We start from the raw sequence: 22,573 nt of genomic DNA, 5'->3' as shown, positions 1-22,573 counted from the left end.
GTGTAGGGGGGTGTTGGGGGGGTTACTTTTAAAAACCCCTTTATTATTTGTAATATCAGTGATTTGTTAGTGTATAGAAAATATGTCTAATGTGGCCTAGGCCAGATGAGAACAGATTTATTAATATATTCAGAAGTGCATAATGTGGTTTGTAGTGGTGGAGAGTGGGATGGAGTTTCTAAAGATATAAAGTAGCTGAGGTTAGATACTAAAATATTAAAGCAGAAATCTGGAAGGCTGTTCCGACAGACGGTTGGATACTCAGAGACAGAAATGGACTTTTGTTCTATATCTAGAATTACTTTTGCAGCTTTGGGATTTCCTAATAGTTTCCCGGGGGGGTTTTTTCTGCCTAAGAGCATACTGTATCTCAAACAAAATATATGTCTTCAGTTAGAGATGAATTATATAAATTTTGGTCCTTTTTTATAGAGACTGGTATTCCCACAGTGCCACAGCTGCTTGTGCTCCCTGGTTATATTGCTAGGACCTATTACCTTGTGCTTTTGCCAACTAAGAACCCTAAGTCTACTACAGGATTCAGATTTTTCCTGAGATTTGATTTGCTATTTTCTAATAGAGCATGGATTTAAACAGGCTGTTTCTAAAGCATATGAATATGCTTTAGAGATTCCACCAGGAATTTTGTTTTCATTTGGCAGATTTTTCTGGCTGTATTGATGGGGATGCTAGTTGACAGTGCCAGCATGGCCACTTACCACAGTAAATGTGGCGGTAAGCACAATAAATGCTTTTCTCTATGCTGAGCTTGCCTCAGTCTGTTGTAGTGTGTGCATATGAACTGGACTGTGTACCTTCATTGCTATAACGTGCATTCTGGGGTGCGGGAAGATGGGACTAAGATTCTAAGACTTATTTCTTCCAAAGGTGAAACAACCAGAAAAACTGACAACTGGAAACTTTTAGCCCTTGTTGGAGATGTTTAATTTTACAGAGAGAGAGCAAAGCATCCATGTGAGTTTTCTGACTAGTTTTTGTCTTAAACTTTTAAGGATTAACAGCACTTGTCAGTTTGCATGAAGAAATCGTATCAATACAACTGAATTTGTTAAAGGAAATTTTTCTTACGTGTGTGTTTATACCTGGGAATTCAGCAAAGGGAAACGCACTATTTTGAAGATTTTATTTCACATGTTTTAGGCAAAACGATCAGATAAGGCAAAAGAAGTGAGATAAATTAAATCAACTGCTATACTGAAGACCACTGAATGCTTAGTAGAAAGGTTGGTCTGTGATAGCCCCTGGCTTTTATGTTCAACCATGTTGCTCTGGAGTGTATTGACATGAGGGAGAAGAGATTGAAACTTGTCTCCGTATGTGTGGAAGGAAGTTTGATACCAGGATAAAACACTACAGTAAAGTGAAAAGTGGGTACCATTTCTTCAAGCAGAGTTGAGAACACAAGACTTCCTTAAAAAGTATCTACTATCCAGACCTTCAGCAGAGATTATGGAAATCATCTATCCAGCAGAAATGAACGTGGGAAGGTGAGAGACGGAGGGAGTTCTATTTTTTTTGTTTTCAATTAGTATGCAAAAGGTGCATAAAATTTGCATATAAGTATAAATAGTATGTAATAAAAGTATGCTGCCCTTATTGATAGACTGTTGATATTGATAGATACACAGTGTAAAATTCAGTCATGCACTAGATACACAAGTAATTCCAGTAAGGAACAGTACCTGAGTGCTGCACTTAGAGATATAAAAGCACTGAAAGATGACCACCTCTGTCCTAAGTTCATCAGTTTTTCCTACGGTCTTCTAGCAGAAGAATACTGAGGAGTTAGAGATTGCCTGTGCTGTTCGCTGCTAACTAATCCACGGAAAGAACCCGCAGTGAGTGTGCACCACACCGTTGTCCAGTTAGGCATGCTGCGTGTGAGACTTGGAGCTTGACTACTTTGTGTTTTGCTGCCAAAGGGAGGCCACGTTAGCACTGTGCTAAGCTTCAGCTAGCCGTCAGGATCTCTTCCGACTGAACTGCGTAGTCCTTGTGCCTCAGAGAAGCTGCATGACTTTTAGATGGCCTCAAGTGCGTGGCAAACAAGGTGACTTTGAGCTGATGCATAGGCAGAGCACATTTGCTCTCAGTCTAGCAACCATGTAAATACATCTTTTAGAAATGGGAGATTTCGTGCTCTGCAAATGATTCCAGTGGCACAGACTACTTTGGAAATCTTGTCATTTCGTCCCTTCCTTCAGCAAACGTAGAAATGTTTTGTTTTACTTCCATGCACGGCCTGTATAGATGAGCTTGTGAAATGAAATCAGGATAAACCTATTTGTAATTGGATGTGGAGGAGGCATCAGTCACTGTGTGATCATTGCTTTAGCAGAATCATTTAAATTCTCGAGAGAAGGATGAGAAATTAAGCATTTCTTCTTTCAGTGCAGAAAGGACGAACTTCCAAAACTGTGTCAGTCTGTGGCACTGACCAAGCAACGCTTCAAGGCTGGACAAGAGAACCGTCGTCAGATGCTGATTCAGCAGTCCTCCATGAGCAGAGATCTGATGGGGTACTGCTGGAAATACAGTTGCAAAGTGTATCATTAAATGACTTTGAAAGGTCTTAGTAATCCAGAGCACTGGAAGGATTTGAAAAAGGGCGAAAGCCCATGCGGCATTTATTTTCCAAGTGGGAACCCTTTGAATTTAGACATTTTGTGTTAAGTCTTAGTATATTAAGATGGACATGGGTTTTAAGCGTTCGACAGCGTAAATTAGGAGAGGTAGCGTATTAGTTTAACTGATTTAGAAGCGTGTGTGTATTTTCTGCTTGTGCTAGCCGCTGACAGTTTGACTGGTATTGGGCAGGTAGGCTTTATGACCGGGTGAGATTTCTGAGGTGAATTGCAGAGCTAATCTGCAGTTTGGTCCAGAAGAAGCCTGCTAAAGCCTGCAGCAGTATGGCGAGGGATCGTGATGTCTGTGGAGGGTGGAGCTGGTGGGAGTGGGGTAGGTGGCACAGCACAGTGGTTTGGGCAGCAGCTTTGGTGCAGGAGCCTACTGAAGAGGTGGGAGGAATGACTGGCAACTGATGGGAGGGCAGAGAGGGAGAGAGTGCTTGATATGGGAGGGGAGCAGCAGGATGGTGTGTCAAATTGGAAGCGTGAATACTGTCCCTCCCTTCAGGGTTGGAAGAATTACATCCAGACATGTAAGGCTGTGGATTCTGTGGTTCACCGTGCAGTGTGCAGTCTTCCCATGTGACTTCTCGTAACACGTTTCTTTATTCCCTGAGAAGTGCTGGTCGTTGCTTGCAGAGTAGACAGACAAGGTGATTGTATTTTTCTCTAAATGTCTGAGGTCATGTTTCTCATTAACCCCTTCATCATCAAAAGAAACACTCACCCCTTTCTTTCTGGTATCTTTCTTCCAAACATCTTATTCTCAGGTCTCAGCCAATACTTTATATTCTTTCTAAGGTTTAATCTCTCTGTGCCGGTTTGGTCAGTGCAGACTGCTTTCATCTTTTGTGTTCATTGTTGTTGTGTTTGCTGGAACTTCCTGTTTGGTTTCAAGTATTCTTTATTCTGGCTTTAGGACTGCACTCGAGGCTATTATGAAGAAGATAGTGCCTCCTGTAGACCCTATGATAAGTTCTGGAAATAAAGTTTCCTTCTAATATGTCTCTCGTCTTTTTTTTTTTTTGGCAGGCAGACATTTTAATCAAATCTCATATCAATTGTTCAGGCATGTGTTAGAGTTTTCTTCTGCAAATTATTTCTTTGGATATCAAATTTCTGCACTGAGGAAATGACTGAGAGTGCTCTGAATAGTTTACTATTGATGCATGATCCAAACTCTAAAACTCTTGCGTTTTGAATGGTACAGATTATAAAAATACAGAGGCCTTGTCATTTTTGCTAATAGTTCAGCTACCCACTGTTTATTAAATATATTACAGTATTTTTATACCCTCCACTCGTTCTCCCACAGCGATTACACGGCACTGCTCATAAGTCTGTGCTAACATCCTCCATTATGCAGCTTCCAGACAAAGCTGTTTTGACGAGCAAGACAGAGCACGGTGGCAAAAATCCCATTCTCTCCCTTCACAGTAGTCAGCAGGATGGCAACGTCCTTCGGTGTTGTGCTGCTCATGCTGGGGCCAGCAGAGAGACTTCAACCTGCAAGACCAACCAAAGGCAGCCTTGGGAGTCTGTGCCCCAGCAACATCCTCGTCACAGATGTGCTCAGATATGGGTGCTTTCTGTATGTATCTTTGGATGTGGCGTGTGGAATTTGTCCTTTAACTGAGTTACCTGGCTTTTGGGTTTATCTTCAGAGTGGTCATGTTGGCTGTCACCCTCTACAGTCCTGTATTATTACATGAATACACTTTAAAATCTGTTTAGAGTAAGCGTTGTCAGGCAGACAAAAACTAATACCTGGAATGCTGAACATCCCTGCAGTGGCACATCTGCAAAGCATTTACTGTGGTTTTTAAGATTAGCAGCTGATCTTTTGGGCTGAATTAATTTCTCACTGTCTGTACCAAAGGCAGAGCTGGAGCTGCAGATGGCACAATGTCCATATCCAACAGGGATCTTCTCTCATTGCCAGCATCTTGAACTGGAGGTGAAGCTCATGACTGGTCCTCTGCTTCCCCAAAGGGCACAGAGGTGCTTATGTCTTCCACCTCATGGATGCAGCTGATGGTCTGGCTCTTGTCCCCACAGAGGTGTAAGCTTCTTCCACTGCTGATGTTTAGCTGGAGGTGTGAGTCACAACATGGTTGTTGCATTGCCCCGGGACCTGAAGGTACTCGCATCTTCTGCCCCGGGACCTGAAGGTACTCACATCTTCTACCCCGGGACCTGAAGGTACTCACATCTTCTACCCCGGGACCTGAAGGTACTCACATCTTCTGCCCCGGGACCTGAAGGTACTCACATCTTCTGCCTTCTGGGCGCAGCTGGAGGTGCGGGTCACAACTTGGGCTCTGCATCCTCACAGAGCAGGGAACTGCTCGCACTGCTGGCTTTGTGGACAGAGTGGGTGGGAGGTGTGGGTCACCACACGGGCACAGAGGTGTTTACTTCTTTTTAACGGTAATCCATCAGATTCTGAGATGGTAAGCCCTGTGAGCAAGCTGTGTGCACCTGGAAGAAACTCCTGCTCTCTTTTGCTCCTCTGACCTTGCACCACAGATGGAAGGTGAAAACTAATTCCAAAGTCACCATAATACAATGTCAGATTTGCTCTGACTGTAGAGAACTACAGTTCAGGCAGCTTGAACATCTCTAGAGCCCCTCTTTGGTTTGTTAGTTGGGGTTTTTTTTGTTGCTCTTTTGGTTTGGATTTTTTGAGTATTTACTTCCTACTTCTGTAGAGCCAAATCTTCAATTTTGGTTGACATGTGCAAGAGCGCAATGCAATGGGAAACGGTCTACAGGCTTATTTGTGCCCACATATTTCAGATATTTTCAGAAATGTTAGCAAATATGTACTTAATGCTCTGAATGTGCCATTTATAGGGCTGTAGTCTATCTTGGAATTTTCTGGAAAAAAATCTCTTTGAAAAACTACGAAATAACTCCCCTTGCTGCATATTCTGTATTGCTGGTGATTCCCTGAGATCAAGTGGGCTGTTTAAAGCCTCAGTTCAGAATACATTAACAGGGAAAAAGAGAGAAATCCAGAGATTGTACACCTGAAGGATGCATGAAACTTTCTAGCATATTGATGACAGCATCCTGCAGGTAATTCACAGCTACCAAATACCCAGCTGGTGTTGTGCACTGTTCTCTCTAGAACTACCACATTCCTGTAATTTGATTTTTCTCTGTGCCTGCTCTGTACAAAGCTATCTCAGCAATCAAACGTTGAAGTTACAGCCTCAAAACAGCAAATCAGTGCCTTTTTTTTTGGGGGGGGGAGGGAGGGAGTTGTAGACATTCATATTCTCTTTCTTTGAACATATGAAGAACTCATACACAGTACTTTAGGCTGTATTCACTACCGTAAAGTCTTTTGCTGGGGATAGGTTTAGGTGGTTGGTCTCCAGAAAACACACAGTGAACAGTATTATTCTGTGGTGGTGTAACACAGTTCAGGGGTTTGTAGCCTCATGTTGTAAGTAGTTTCTCTGTGGTCACAAACAAGGTGTGTATCTTGGTTAACTTACTCTGCAGTTTATACTTCCTAATTAATAATCTACCACCCAGATATTTAACCCCTGGTCAAGAAAAAACAGCAATGTTGCCAAGCCCCCCTTTGGAGCGGATACATGATGGATTTTAGCAGAAAATATTCTGCAGCTGGTTTGTTTGTGTTGCTTATCATGCTCTGAGCAACTTTCTCTGAACCAGCTAGTTCAGCCACTGTCCTCACCTCACTTGTTTCACCAGCATTTCTTTTTCTGCTGATTTTAGGCCTTGGTTTCTCTGTGGTGTTGTGAAAGAAATCTAACTGTAATACTGCATATTCAGTTGCACTGACAGGAATAGGTTATTTTTTTCAGAAAAATGTAACTGATGGGGAAAATACTCAAGATTAAACTCAACCTATATGTTCCAGTAACACAAAGGAATGTTTTTCTTTGAAACGGGTGGGTGGATAAAATTCTTTGGTTAAGTTTTTAAAAAACTCTCTGCGGGCTGTGTGGAGAATTGCCACATGCTTCTCATAGATTCCAAATTTCTGCCATAGCAAGTCCCACTGGTTTCAACCACAGGCTTTTTTGTTTTCTATAAAGCAAGAGAGAGAGATGCTGTGAGCCAGGCCTACACTGCTGCATTCCTCTGCAATGGTAGGCCACCGTGTGGGCTTCACTTCAGCTCTTCATTGTAAATTAGTACCAGGGAGAACCAAGTGACCAACGCTGTGAAAACAGGCAGAGTGCAAGGCAGTTCGTGCAGTCAGGTGGATTGGTTTTAATTATAATCTTGAGATTGAAAATTGTTTTGCCACAGGAGATTTTTTTAACTTCTTTGCCTCTTTTTACTTGCATATTTCTGTACTTAAGCTCACAAGCATACTACACCTTCACACCCCCATGAGGCAAATAACAAAGTCCAGAGCTGTTCTCTTTTCACTATGGTGAAATAGGTGGCTTTCTTTACACGTAGCTGGTCAGCGCTGTTAGGTGAAGGCAGCAGATTGCTCAGTAGAAGACTCTTCTGGAAGATCTCAAAGTTAGGAGTAACTAGTGATTTCTTACAAAGATTCATCACTGAATTGCAAAACCACGTGTGTCGCCTGTACAATAAAACCCCATTAGAACAGGGGAAGAGGAGGAAATTAAGGTCAGTGCAGTGACAGACAATGTGTACCTTAGTCCCTCCAGCTCATTTCTTGCATGTTGAATCTGGTGTGACTTTCAGAGGGGGCTTGAGAAAAAAAGGTCTGTGGTACCTGAGGTTTTAAGCTTCAGCATCATCTGTAAGAGGGTAACTGCAATTACTGCTGCAGTTCCTGTGGTTTGAAATGCGTTGCTGACTGACTTGCTTTGATCTCTTCGCATTGACATGGACACAATGAACATGGCTATTTCAGCTGCTGCCGCACTCATTTTGCTACTTTAATTGAGGGTGTGAAGGGCTAAGTTTCTTCAGTGAGGACACAGAGGAAAGGAGGATACTTAAATATAAATAATATGGTTGTACAAGTTTGGGGAAGGTATGACATTGTTTTTTCTCTATTAACTCTAACACGTGACTCCCAGAGAACAGCCCCTCACCATGGGTAGTAGGACGTTCGTGCGTTTCAGCCCACAGTAACCACACATGCTTCCTGTTTATATCCAGACTTTGGGCACAGACTGTAACTTCAGGTTATTACTGCACAGACTGCACGTGTTTTCACATCTCTGACACGCAGATGCTAGGAGTCGTGTGCCTTGGTGAAAAGCTTGACAACACAGGAGGGTTTTCCAGCAAGAGAACCCCTGGTGATGGTGTATCAAAAATCTGTGACTCAGTATTACTGCTTTTTACACAGCGATACCATGCAACTTGGTTGCCTTCAGTGGGACAATAATGCTGAACACAAGCTGTAATGCATATATGCTGCAGTTTTAGGTTAGGTTTTCATTTTATGTTTGTTTCACAGAACCATCCCTCTCAAATCACAATATTATCAGCAAATCTAAAAATCGTGTGCTGTTTGCTAATTCAGGAGATAAGACTGAAGCATGTTTATGGTGACACTCCTGTCACCATTCCAACTAGATGTCACAATCTGGCATCTTTTCGCCTGGTTATTGATCAGTTGTGTCAAGTTTTTACCAGGTAGAGTTGAAAAAGTCAGTATAGTTACCATACCAAAGGAGATAGCACAGCAGCAATTCCCCAGAGCAGCAGTACCTGCTGTTGCAGGGATCCCTCTTCCAAAGGCTGTGAAGTGAGAAGCACACCTTTGTTAGCTTCACTGCGGAGCAATGCTTAAGGGTTTCATTTATCATGAAACCAGTGCTCTTGTAACAAGCGGCGGATCACAGTTACATATGAAACGCTTTAGGACAATGAGGTCAAGCAGAATTTAGGGGAAAGAAAAAAAAAATCAAGCTGTTGATTACCCCAGTGAACTTGCAAAACTAATACGTCTTATTGTTTATCACTTTGTAATCCAGAATTACTTTTCCAGATGAAATAAATGTGTATTGAATTCTGTGTTGAGCTCATCGTGTAGTATTTTTAAGTATTGGATCTCTGAAATGAGAGAGGCAAACTTAGGAAAGCAGGTGATACTTGTTGTTAAAGGACATAATTTACTGGTCATGTTGCATATAAATTTACAGTTTGCCTTAGTGTAAATATGACCTTGAAACAGTTGCTGCCATATTGAAAGAAGTGTATTTACTTTATCCAGATTCTGTGGGGCCCATGCGAATCTGTACCGCTTGTGCAAACAACGCATATATCAGGTCCAATTACTTAACATCTAAAAGTCCTTTCTTGTCCCTTGAGTAGGGGATTATTTTGATTACCCTTATGCAGATCAGCAGTGATTGTATGTAGTAAAGGAAGTTTGTGGCAGATCACCTCTTGTGTTGGCAACTTTCAGGATAAACTACTTTACAGATAGATTTTTCCAGCTCTGCTTCCTGAGCTCTGAGAATTATCTTCCATGTAGTCCAGGGAAGTCCTGAAAATGGCACATCTCAGGGTGACAGCAAGATCTCCTGTCTGCTGTGGTGAGGGAACTTAGAAGAAAGTGTCAAGTCGGCTTGGAAGGTTTATTTATCCCAGTGTCAGAAGAACAGCCCTACTGTTGCAGACACCTTTGGCAGCCAGCAAGTTTTTCATTGGGAGGCCTCTTGGAAAGAAGGTTGCTCGTCATTTCAAGAGATTTTACAGGGTCTCTTACCTAGTAAAGCAGCTACTTGTAAATTGATGCCAAAGTATGTCAAATGTTCAAGGTTTTTTTTTCAGCAGATCTGGCATTCCTTTTAGTTTAGTGTCAGAAATGAAATGAGAGGAACTGGTATTCTATTCAACTGAGTTTACTAGAAGTAAACACAACTCTGTAGTAGCAGATATAGATGAGGCTACAGTGGCCCAGGTGTGGTTTTACACTTTTTACTAGATAGTTAGTTCTAAGATCTGTTTTAAGGAAAACTATGCCCCACCAGACCCCCTTTTCACTGTTTCGTCAGATCAATGTAGAAGTTTATTCAGCTCATCAAGGGAAGGGAAACACCCTCACAACCTTACGTTCTTGACTGCTAAGAGCCTTCTAGGCTCTGTAATGTCTAATGTATGCAGTGAGGGAGGAGAGTCATAAGATGTCATGCTCAGCAGATGGCTTCTCATTTTTGTGGAGGTTTGGTCTACAGCTTAATTTAGCCCATAGCATAGGATGAGTTTCTTGTGCAAAAAAACATTCTTCCTTCAGTTACTCTGAAGCTATAGGGAAAATTTGCTTTTGGGTGGATTTTTCTCTCTGAAAGTGATAAGCTTTGGCAAGGAGGGAGGGAGGAGAGTGAGCTATAATGGAAGCTGTCTCTTGGCTAACAGCGGTAGGAGTGTTAAACTCATGTGACTCGGTATTATGGGACACACTGGCATTTCTCTGCATTCGTTCTGCTAGGAAATGGCAAAAACATTTGTGTAAAGGCGGAACGCGCCAGCAGATCGGTTCTAGTTGTGTTCAGAGCTATGACCAACTGTTTGTTTCACAATTATGCTGGATGTCATCCATTCCAAAGAGAAAGAGTTGCTCAGAATTGATTTCCAACAGTTTGACAAGCATCAGACAAACCCAGTAGTTAGATCAGTGAAGTGAAATGTCTGATGGCATGTTGCCTGCTGACCGTACTAGTGAAGTTAGGCTGAGAGACACTTTTTCTCTGCAGTGTCTTGGCATAATGAAGATAAATCATGTTTTGCCAGTCAGGTTTGACAATGTGGACATAATTCTTTCCTGCCCCTCCCAGTCTAATGGCTGTAGGCGCTCCATTCTGCTGTGAGCTGTGATGCAGTAGAAGTCCAGACCGGGAGCTGGATAGTACCTCTTGCTTGTGCCCAAGGGAGAGAGTGCAACCGCCTCAAGTATTTTGATCAGATTAACTCCTGGATTTATTAAAGCCACTCAGCTAATGGCCAAGAGATCTGTGGCTTTGTTGGCTGAACCTTTCTCCACACCAGTTTAATGGTTTGTACCCATTCTCTCATCCTCTCTTCTCCTTCAGGTGCGATTAACGCATGCTCCCACCTCATGCTGAGCCATGCCGCGCTCCTTGGTGCCATGTGCAGTGGTAGAGTGCTGGGTGGGGGCCAGGGCTGGCCTTGCTCTTTCTGACATACCTGCACCAATCTGCAGGATGAACAGGTTTTGCTAAGCTTGACTTTGATACTTAGCTGAAGCACCACATAGTTGGATCCTTTATCCAAGGAAATTAGGTGTCAAATTGGCCTGATTTTTATTTGATCCTGGCTCTTGTAGTAGGTCACAGCGTGTAATTACTGCTGCATGTCCAGACTCCTCATTTGCACGTGCATCCAGAGCTCCATTATCCCATCTCCTCGGGAGTGGTGAAGTTTGAAGCGAGGTGTGCAATAGTGCAGGGGAAATGGAAATGTGTGACTTACGACAGTATCCAAAGACAGAGCTGAATTAGGGCTCCCAGCGGTGCCTCGTGCTGTACTTCTCACAAAACAATTCCTTAATGTCCTCCTTCTAGAGGACTTAACTGCATAAAAAGGAAAGACAAAATGTTGGGTAACAGTGAGCTTAACACAGAGCTGGAACCCAGACATCCTCAATTGCAGCTCGTATGTAGTGATGATGGACGTGCTTTTCCTGTCCTTTTCATTCTTTCAACTCTCCTGATATTATAATGAGGGTTACTAAAAGCCACGTGTTCCGGAATAGTGGTTTTCAGCCTCTTAAATAATGCAAGGCAAACTATTAGTAGCAGATTGCACACATGCCTTACTGTTACAGCTCACTGGAGATCTTGAAATCTTAGGTGCTACAAAGCTGAGTAAATATTAGGTGTAACCTTTTGTTATTCAAGTGACTAAAACCAGGCAAGTCAGTGCAAAATTCCGGATGTTTTATGTAATATTATCAACACTTCAGTAAAAATACTGAAATATAATTGTCTGAGCATTGAGAAGAGTACTACACTATAGTTAACTATCCAGTGGTCTAACAGAAGAGATAGGACCAAAAAGAGTAGAAAAGGACAAATACATACTGTATTTCATACACTGGAGAGCACTGCTTTATAAATAACATAACTTACATTTAGGGACCTTTTTAGTAACTTTAGGGACCTTTTGAATCATTTTAGCCTAAGTGAGAGAATTTTCACCTTCATACCCTGAGAAAAGAAGGCCAAGAAAAGGGAAATTAGTAATCAGTCACAACAATCTCTAGTTACAATAAAATATATTAAATATTCAATGTTATAGATTTGATTAATCTGCTTTCTGGTGTTTGTAACAAGCAAATAATACGTAATTCTTAAGATTTCCTACAAATATTTAAGCTGCTGTCATGTATTATTACCGTCAATATTTGCAACATGCTGTGACTGCAGAACTAAGCCTCTCTTGAGAAGCCAGAGTAGGGGAATGTGCTTCAGCTTTTATCAGCTTCATTTTCCTCATCTATTTCACAGCATTTGTAGAGGGAGCAGCAATAAAAATGTGAGAGGAATTACAAGTATCTGCAAGAAAGCAAGACTGGAAAGGAGTGGGAGGAGTCAAAAAAATTGTAATCCTTTTTTTTTTTTAACACATTAAACCTCTCAAAACTTAACAACCTCTTTCCAGGTTGTCCGCTGTATGGAAGAAGACTACAGGCTTCTGTGTAGACAAGGAGGGACTATCACAGAGCAGCTCTACTGAGTGACCCATGAGAATGATGTTTGTGTGCAGGGTCGCTCCATCAGAGACTGTACTTTGTGTAAAACAGGTATCAGTGGTCTTGACAGTAACTGTGGCTTGAACCTCAGAGGGGGGCTGAGAGGTCCCAGCTAATTAGAGGCTTGCATGAACATGTTACTTCGATTCTCAAGAAAGGGGATAAACTACTAAAGTCAAACTGAGCGCTAAGGTGTAACTCCTGTTAAAGGCAGTGGGGGGTTGGAGATAATATTGCTTCACTGACAACACCTTTGGAATTTCTGTTTTGTTTCACGAACGGACCGTTCAGAATTTTGGTCCATCTATATTCCTTCTTTTTGGAGGTCACTCTACACAGGGAACAAGTGGCTTTGATGACTCTGACTGCCATGCTCAGGGAAAATGGTGCCAATAGCAGGCTCCAGAGCAGCACAGAGCAAGGGGAAGTGGAAAGGTGGCATTGCCTTTGGGAGGGGCCCTTGGCTGTGCCTGGAGTGCCAAGTCCTCATTCAGCATCTGGCTCCCTCCTGCTGCTTCTCGGCTAGCGCGAGGGTGTACTTCTGTCATGCTCTCACTTGCGCAGCTTTCAATGACTTTATTCACTTAAATCCAAATAGATGACACTTTAATACCCTTCTGGTAATGCCTATGGCAATGCATTCTGAGGTACTTACGCTCTAACCCATTTTACAGAGTGCCAAGTCCTCATTCAGCATCTGGCTCCCTCCTGCTGCTTCTCGGCTAGCGCGAGGGTGTACTTCTGTCATGCTCTCACTTGCGCAGCTTTCAATGACTTTATTCACTTAAATCCAAATAGATGACACTTTAATACCCTTCTGGTAATGCCTATGGCAATGCATTCTGAGGTACTTACGCTCTAACCCATTTTTCAAGGGTTAAAAAAAAAAAAAAAAAAGATGCCTGAAGAGCTCTTCCTCCCTGGGCAGCTTTCTCTTGTACAAGTGATATGGTGCAGGAAGGGAACTCTGTTGCAATAAGGCAGCTTCATCTTGCAGGGAGAAACAAAACAAGAATATCAGTATTATGTGCACATTTGTAATAGGTTTTAATAGAAGTTGTCTAAATATTTGTTTTTAAATGAACAAATAAGCATATGTTTTCATGCTCCATTAATTCTGGATATCCTTAAGACATTATTAAAGTGATCTGTCTCTCCAAACGTACTCAAAGACTTTGATTAGTTAGCTCAACTATTAACAATATCTCTGTTATATATTTTTAAATGTTGGAGCAGACTTAAAGCATGCAGAAAATCTAGAGGAAAGCTTAAATCTGGCTTTCACTACCAAAATAAAGCATACAGAAAAATTTATAGCTCACTGCGTGTGCACTGGGAGAAGCTACTTTTGTGGCACAAATACTCTTCTTTGTTGCTTACCAATACCCGTATTCAGTGACACAAAGAACAACTGTTGTGAAAAAATATTAGTATGCAGATGCTCTGGTGTTTTGTTAATGCATTTAATTAAATACAATAGCTCTTTTGTTTGCTTTTCTTTTTCTGTCCTTGAATGGATTTGTATTATGGTATAGAATCTAGGCTTAGAGCTGCTATTTAAAATGTTTTGCAGTTTTAGGATGTGCCATATCTCCATGGTAGTTACCTTCTCTTGCATTCAATTAAGGAAATCATTTGGAGACTTTAATAGTTTCTAATAAGTGTTTGAAAATATCTTTTTGGAAAAATGCAAGTCCCAAAATTGACAACAAATATTTTCCTTTTCCCCACTGATGAGGTCTTCAGCAACAAGTGGTGTTGCTTAAATAATAGTATTCCTGAGAAATACCTCCAGAAGTTTTAATAAAGGAAACTTTATTGAAGTTCCCCAACATTTCCTAGGTGGTTTTCCAAAACAAAAAAGTTGCACAGGAAAACTGAACATCATGTTTTTAAATGAAAAGTGTAGCAGACTGATTACAGCAACTCGTAACCAAAGTACCAGTAGATATTTGCAGAAAGCCGTCATTGCTGTCTTGTGTTTTTATTCATAATATTATTTCAGAATTATTCTCAGCCTGAGGAAGGGTTTCCTTAATGTCCTGTGGGTGGGTGAAATCCTATGAAATTACTGTGTCAAGTCCAGAATTGCTCTGGTGAATCAGCAGAGTTTGCCAGATCCTACCCCTCCCATGGCAACAAGGACCAAGTCAATGGGGGATGTAGTGAGGTAATTAGAAGACCCTGAAGGTAACATATGACTAACTGTAATTTCTGGAATTTTGAGCCCTGTGTACTTCAAAAACTTTCTGACACAGGGTGAGCGTGTGGAAGGTGTCTGCTCTGAAGGTTGCTTCTCAAGCAATGACCTACCGATGTTCTCTCAGTGTTCCTTGGAGATAAGGCAGATTCCTCAGTGGACACAGTTTGCTTTAGAGAACAGTAGGAATAATGGTAAGGAATATAACGACCTCCATAAATCTTTTTGTCACTGATAGGAGGAGCTACTACAGGTTGAGGGTTAAGTGTGCTGCCGCTGATCCTTTTTAGGTATTTTACTGCTTGCATCAGAACACAGCTGTGGAGCAGGCAGCAGACATTGCACTTACACCACAGAGGTCTGTCTTGGCACCTTTCTTGGCTGAAAGCTCATCAGGTATTTTTGGCACTTCTCACAAGCACTAAATGCAAATTGGACAGTTTTGCTCTAGGCCTTCAGCATCAGCCCAAGAACATTGTACGCTGAGTGCCAGGATCATACATGGAGAAAAACTGGCATGGGAGGCCAAGCAGAAATTGCAGTTTAGCATTCTCTGCCTTTTTGGAGTGAGGACAATTTAAACAGTGAAAAATCCTCCCCTCATTACACTTGTTTGATCAGCATTGAAGTTACAGGAAGGGATTCCAAATGGAGGCAAAACCTTCAGGTACAAAAGCTCTGACGTCGTGGAGAGGCAACGTGCACTTCAGAAGTCACAGTACTGCAATGGTACTTTACTCTTTTTTTTGTTGTTGTGGTTGCTTTTTTTTTTTTTTAATGAGGAAAACTGGTACATTTCAGAGTTGCAGTCCTCAAGGGAAAGTACAGGCAATCTGGTTGTTCACTGAAAGCCTCCTCGTCAGTAAGCTTTCCATGTAGGTATAGTTCCAGTTGTGCTTCAAACAACCTACTGATCTATTTACAAATACGTTTAAATAAAAAAAACGCCTAGAACTGCTGCAAACTTTGTGTGAGAACATCGTCCCAGTTTCAGTTCCAAGATAGCTTAATGTTCTTGCAGGCTGGTAGAGAACATAGTTTCATTACAACAGCACATATTACGGGTTTTGTATGAAATGAGCATCTCAAGGCATGGGAAAGAAAGCAGCATTGTTCCGGGGCTGTTTTTCACAGGCCTGTATTCATATCTCATCCTTGTTGTTTGCAGGAGAGGCAGATGTGAACCAGAACAATGGGACCTCCACGAAGAGCCCAGCGGTGACAGACTCCAAAGGCACAGCAGACGCGAAGAATGCCTGGCCTGAGGCCAACCCAGCTGACACGACTGGTCGCCCCCACTTGATCCGCCTCTTTTCCCGAGATGCCCCAGGAAGAGAAGACAACACCTTCAAAGATCGGCCCTCAGAGTCAGACGAGCTACAAACCATCCAAGAGGACAGTGCAGCAGCTTCAGAGAATTCGGATTTGATGGCTTCACAAAAACGCTCCTCGTTCCGGCACGGATCAAAAATGGCATCTGCGAGCACTATAGACCATGCTAGACATGGATCTCCAAGGCACAGAGACTCGGGTCTACTTGACTCGCTGGGAAGATTCTTTGGAGGTGAAAGACATGTTCCCCGGCGGGGCAAGGTGAGCTCTGAGGAATAGAGAACTGCACAGCTACAGCAAAATAAAGTACAGTTAAAGAGGAAGGGTGGGACTGAAAGGAGGGTCTTAACTGCTATAATGCAAGAGTTGACTTAGCCAGCCACATGGTACTTGCAGATGTGTAATTTAATGCTTGGCTTTAAATTGAAATCAACAAGAAAAAAAGCATAGATCTGAGAAACAAGAGGAGCTATTCTGGGTAGTAACAAGGAGTATTAGAAATCCAGGTGGCTCTAGAAGCATTCCTGAGAGGAATTTTTATGACCGTTTAACGTGGCGCATTGCATGCATTTGTATGTTGTGCCAGTCAGAGAAACTTCAGTCTGCTTTTGGCTGTTGTTCTTAAATATTTGCAAAACGGAGCTGGATGGGAGCACTAAATGCAAGACAATCTCCAGACAGTTTGGCACTAACTGAGGGACAGGCTTGGAAATTGATGCTGGAAAAAGAACTGTGGCCAGATTCTTGGTCTGTTTCTGCAAGGGCATGTTTTAAGGTCAGTTGATAGCATTGCTGAGGAGATGGCTTGACAGTTATCATCCTGAATCCCAGGTGTACAAAACAGTCCAGCTGCTTTATCCTGGCAAGAAGTGAAGATTTATATTCCAGGCATTTTGTGTTAGAAAATGTGTAAGAAGCTGTTTCTTCGTTATGAATTGCAAACCAAGGTATTGATAAAAAGATATTACTTGGGTTCTTTTCTTTCCCGGCATTAACCCGCCGCCTCTGATAAGCTGTGCAGGTGGCACACTAGGTCACTGTTGCTCGGGTGGCAAAGTTTAGGATATTTTCACTGTACCCTCTGCCACATAAATGATAAGTGGAGTCTTGTGTTTGTGTGTCCCCGTACTACATCAGCATTAGAATGGAACTCCGGTGTGGCTGTAGAACCTTTGTTTAGCTGAGTATATCGTTTGGTGTAGCTGTGAAGTTGGGGGTTACAAAAAGCAGTGCTCATAGCTGCTGCCTGGGCCGGGACTGTTCGGTAGCCGTTGACAACCACTGCTGTCTATTCATTGGTTCTAACCTGTGATGCTTGCTGGGATGGGTTAGCAGGTGCAGCTTTCCCGAGTCGGCTGTCTCGGAGAGTTGCACCGGGACACGGTACCTACGACCCTGTGGTCTAAAACTGAAGTGTGATCACACGACAGCCGCAGTCACGCAGCGTGCAATAGCCCTTCCCTCAAGAGTCGTAATGCATAGACCGCTGGATGAAAAATACTCTAGAAGCTTAAACCCAGAAGGCCCTCACACTTGGTAGCCAGCACTAAGCAAGCTGCGTGTTTTGGTCTGTTTTGTTACTTTCATTTACAGATGTGGCCTGTAACGTTCACAACAAAGATTTAGCAATTACGCAGGTGTTTCTGTGGGTGTGTAATGTTCGTATGTGCAACAAGCAGACTGAAGAAAACCACTTTTCTTACTGTTCCTGCAAATATCAGAGACTGTTCCCAACAGTGGTATTTTCTGGAATGTTGTTGGCTAGCTCAACTCTTGCTGGTTTATTCATATACTGTGTTACTCGACGAAAAATAGCATATGAAATGCTCTTTGTACACCAAGGAAATAATACCAAAAACTTAGTTTCTGCATACAGAATATACAGAGGCCTGTACATTCTTGCTTAGCAATAAAAGAAACAACTTTTTAGTAGCGATGACTAAAAATCGGCTGCAAGTTGTACAGAGTCTGTATTTCACCCTTTGGTATGAACACAATCGCTCTGACTCTCTGCAGAGCGCTGCGTGATTGTGTATGAGAGGACAGGATAGCATCTGTCTTACCTCTGTTGCTGTTCAGTAAACTGCTATTTTGAAGCACTTAAACGTCTGCAAAACAGTGCAGGGTTATGGACCATTCTAACATCTTTTACTCAGCAGAAGTATTTCTTTTTCTTTTTTGGCAAGAGCAACTACATGTAATGTTACAGAGTCCTGACTTGCAGATCTCAGCTGGAAACACAGAGCATTTTCGTTATCTTGGCGAAAGTCAGTCACATCAGGACTTCCAGCACCAAAGCATGTCTTGCAGTATTTCACACAGTGATGCTGCTGATGTTTAAAAACATGTCCCTGGGAAGCTCCATCTGTATCAGGGTTGCAGTGCAGAAAATACTGAGCAAATAGGACAGGCGGTTGTTTCAGCTATTGTTTATTTAGGCTTTGAATCAATGCCTTTTGGTTTCTCCTATCAAGGAGGGCTTGTGGTGTGGTTTATTTATACATGTGTATGCTGAGGAACTCTAGATGGATAATAATCTTATTTGTGCTTAAAAGCTAAAGAGTTGTGACTTGCTGAATTTTGTGGGGTGTCAGAGTACTGATAGATATCGAAGGTGTTCGTGGATGAGCTGAAACAGAATAAAGTCCCTTGGCAGTTTTCCAGACTTCACAAAGTAAAGGTTTTTGGTAAAGAAGATACCATGAAAAGCACCTTAAAGGATGAGCTTCAAAGGCTCTAAATGGAAAAGTTCCTAGAGCTGCACTGTTTATTTGCTTGCACTTGTTTCTGATGAATTTTTGAAGCATCTCAAAGCAATTCTGCAGCTGCCATTCTTGCAACCTTCCTTTTCCAGCCAGCCCGTGCCCCAGTGGGAGCGTGTATCTCGACTACCCACACCAGCAAGCACTGGAATGCAAAGACAACACTTGCTCTTTGTACAGATTTAGGGCTGACATTCAAGCAAAACACATAAATTCTTTGTGGAGGCATTTTCATCTTGCATCCTTAGCTCAAAAGTACATTAATGAATAATATTCACCATTGTGTGCGGGAAGGTGGGGTAGGAACAAAGCAGGGACTGTTTCGTGGCCTCTTGTTCTCGCTTGGAGCAGGTTCTCCCTTGCCCTGGAATTCTGAAGTTAAATTAAGAGAGTGTGGGAGTCCCATGGGAGTAAATAAAAATAGAAATACTGGAATGTACAGAAATACTCCTTCTCCTTGAAGAGGCAGCAAGTGCACTTGCCATTGTTCCCCCAGCCCCTGCCCCATCAAGATTTTATGTGACTGAAACTCCATCAAAAACAGCTTGAATTTTGTACTTCTAAGATTTTTCTTAGGGTAGAATATTCCAAACAAAACTCTTGTTGTGCACAGGCTAAATTTCATTGCATTAAAGAAGAATTTAAAAGGATGACAAAGAAACTGCAGTGCAGACATTTCAAAAAGCATGCAAGGCAGTAGCGTAACTATAAATTATTTCTTTTCTGATCTTTACAGAGTATTTACCTAAACATTTGTAAAGTGTTTATAATAAGCAAGTTTATTAAAATGATCAGATCTTTCCTGTGCCTCCCAGATGCTACCCTGTATTCAATATGTACTGAGTTTTGTTTCTTTTATGCAGTTGTTTATGCTTTTGTAATTATTTTGCTTATGTTTTTTTTGTTTTTCTACTAAAGTTTGGATTGTGAAATGAGAACTTTTCTGTCCTAGTGTAACATTATGTATTAACATACTAAACTACACTTGTGACACACGTGCAACAAACAGAAATGCTGTAAGTGACAGTAAATAATAGGCTGAGGACAGGCCTAATGGAAGACTAAATCAAGTGTTCTTTCACATTTTGCTTCAGTTCTGTATGCGATCTTGTAGTGTTCTCCTGTTGCCCTTATGAAGCCTTGCTCCTTTTTTTATTTCCCAATATATACGTGTTTGGGTGCCAGGAATAGGGAAGGCTGACACGGGGCTTCCCCCTCCTACAGCCAGAGGCAGTGGGCTGAAGTTCTTCCCAAGCTGAGCAGAACTGGGTTTAGGACCAGCATTTCTGAAACAGGGGTTCCAAACCCACCCCAGAGCTAAGCAGCTGCTGTAAGGGGGGACTGCAGAAAGGGTTGTGGTAAACATTTTGCCTGTGCATGTTTAGGAAACACAGTTTTAAATAATGGCAGGGACAGATGTTTTCATCAGAATATCCGAGCATCTTTTCTTTTGCACTTGAACTCTGTTCACATTTCTTGTGTGAGCTTTAACGTACACAACAGCACCACAGAGACTTTGAGAAGTAGTTAAATCAATGCTGGTCCGACTAGTATATGATGTGATTTAAGTAAGCACTTACTGTGATTTTTATTTCCAAGTCTTAGTTTTCAGGGAGTGGTTTTGCTTGTGATATACTGTTTTGTAAAACCTGCTCTTCAAGCAATATGCTTGTAAAAATTTTTTTATATATATAGTTTATGGTGGTTGTAACAATGATTTTGTTTTAATCTTTAGCTTTATATGTGCTTTATGTATTCATTAAACTGTTTACATCACAAAACCCGTGTACTAATGATTTAATTTCTTTTAAAGACTTTAATCCATTAACAGAACTTGCACCAACCAGCTTCATAGTACGTGACAGGGTTTCAGATCATTGAAAGAGGCTGTAGGTCCTTCTGCAAAATTCAGTTACCGCCTTGTGTTGGACAGGAGTGGATACAGTTTGCCTTCAGTACCAAAGTGACGAGGTTTTAAATAACCAAAACTGCTCAATCTAGTGTTCTTGCTTTGTGATAATGGGAACTGAATCTGGCCTCTCTTTCATAGCAGGTAGTAAAGAGTGATGAGTGACCTAAAAATTAATTCCTGTATCAGAACTGCCGGTGTGATTAAAGCTCATTTCGCTCTGAGTGCTTTAGATCTGTCTGTTCTGAAAAATAGGAATCTCTGCAGAGCACGCAGGTGTCAGCAGGTGAGTACTGCAGAGCACAGCGATCAGCGAGAGGCGTAGGAGACAACACTGCAGCAGATTGGTTTTGACGTGTTCATTTAACTCTCCATATACATGTTTTACGTGCTTAATAATTAACACATTATTTAATGCACTGGAACTAATGATCTCTGCGTTCTCAAGGAGATGACTGCTTGAAGCAGTTGCTGCAAACTGAAAGAGGAATTTAGAAGCCAGGTGAGGTTAAATGCTCCTTAAGTGATGCTTAGAAGAGCAAGCACGGATTTGGTGAGGTGTTAGTGGTGCTCTGTGTGGGCCTGACAGCAGGTGCAGGGCAAGGTCTGTTCAGAAATGGGACAAAGCAGGTGGGGCTCCCCCGTTTGTAGGAGCAGCTGAAGAGAAAAGGATGAATGACAGGCAGGGAAAGCCTATGCACCTCACTCCTTTTACTGTTTTTTATATGGTCTTTCTGCCTCTTAAACTCAGAAATTTATTTAGTAATGTGTTCAGGCTAAAATACTGACTGATCAATCAACTGAAGCTTTTTAGAGATCACTGTTCCTGATCCTTCTACAGCAAAAGATTTCCCCTTTTCATTAAACGTCTATCTTCCTGTTCCGTCTTTGCTAGACTATTTCTAGACTTCCCTATGCACCAGTGTGATACAAGACTAACCTGTTTAAGAGGGAGCTAATAGCATGCTCTGAGGAAGTGCTCCAAGGACTCATCTGAGTGCCTGGTGAAGTTACAGCTTGCTGATGCGTTGCCTGCACCTCAGCGTAACAGCGGCACAGAGCCATGGGCACTGGAGACAGCGATGGCAGCTTTGGGGTCTTCTGGTGTTAATGGCCTTGGCTGTTCTGCAGCAATCCCTCTGTTTTTCAGCGGCGCAGCACCACAGCCTGGTTGAGAACAAGGTCTGGATTTAACTTTGCTGTGATGACCTGGGGACAGGTATTTAAACAAGGGGGAGGGGCAGGCAGGAACCCCAGAACTCAGATAGAGGAGGTGAGATGGATGTATCCAAAATCTAGCATGAGGATCTTCTCTACCTAGCATTGATTTTTTCTCACAGTGTTTCTTTACTTCTCTGCAGGTGAACCAAATCTAACCAAGTTTAAAAATAAGAAATTGCTTCATTTTAAAATCTGTCATAGTGGGGTTTTTTTATCACATACATTATTTCCTTACAATATCCTTACCATTTTCTATCCTAGAACACTAAAATTAATGCCTCTCTTCTTCAGCTATTGTGACTGCACAATGGTGAGAACCGCCCAGTAGAAAACTGAGGCAAAAGTTTAGAGGGTGTTTTTTTCCTGACCCTGTTTTGTACCTCCATCATCACATGCCATTAGTGACAAGGGCTGGCTTTCATTTTGTGTCCTGATGCTGAATACCTCTCCTTCTTTCTGAAATGGTCTCCAGTTAGTCCAACATGTTCAGTTACTCATTTCGCTTGGTTTAACAAGTCACTTGGTTTAACTTCTGAGCAACAAAAAGTCCTCCGCTGCTGTTTTCAAGTGCTTTTACTGAGTTTCTTAGAAAGCAATTTTTAAAATGTTTGTAAAACACACTGAATTACTGCTGCAGACCCAGGATGAGCCTTAGCTCTGTTTGTTTCACATTTTGCTTAGGATACCTCTACTCCTCTACTGCTCCATTTCTGACAGATCATACAAGTAACATGCCTTGGAAACTGTACAAGCCTCAGGGTTGGTGTAGTCCTCCCCCCCCCCCCCCCCCCCCACCTCTACTCTATC

General features: G+C 42.0%; 1 protein-coding gene across 5 annotated transcripts in view; it reads left to right on the top strand.

Moving 5' to 3' along the window:
- MBP (myelin basic protein) overlaps positions 1-22,573 on the top strand; it is an 87,135-nt gene that overhangs the window by 50,559 nt on the left and 14,003 nt on the right. For 2 of the 5 annotated variants that reach the window (XM_010144304.1, XM_010144306.1), the window contains exons 1-2: positions 15,913-16,135; positions 21,144-21,149. In XM_010144304.1, the coding sequence (XP_010142606.1) occupies positions 15,971-16,135; positions 21,144-21,149 (171 nt within the window). In that variant the 5' untranslated portion in view covers positions 15,913-15,970. Of the gene's footprint in view, positions 1-15,710; positions 16,304-21,143; positions 21,150-22,573 lie in introns of those variants that run through there. The other 3 variants (XM_010144302.1, XM_010144303.1, XM_010144305.1) reach the window with 3 other exon arrangements.

The sequence above is a fragment of the Buceros rhinoceros genome, unplaced genomic scaffold (genome assembly GCF_000710305.1).
Source record: "Buceros rhinoceros silvestris isolate BGI_N320 unplaced genomic scaffold, ASM71030v1 scaffold40279, whole genome shotgun sequence".
NCBI classification, from domain to species: Eukaryota; Metazoa; Chordata; class Aves; order Bucerotiformes; family Bucerotidae; genus Buceros; species Buceros rhinoceros.
This window is presented reverse-complemented; position numbering and strand designations above follow the sequence as displayed.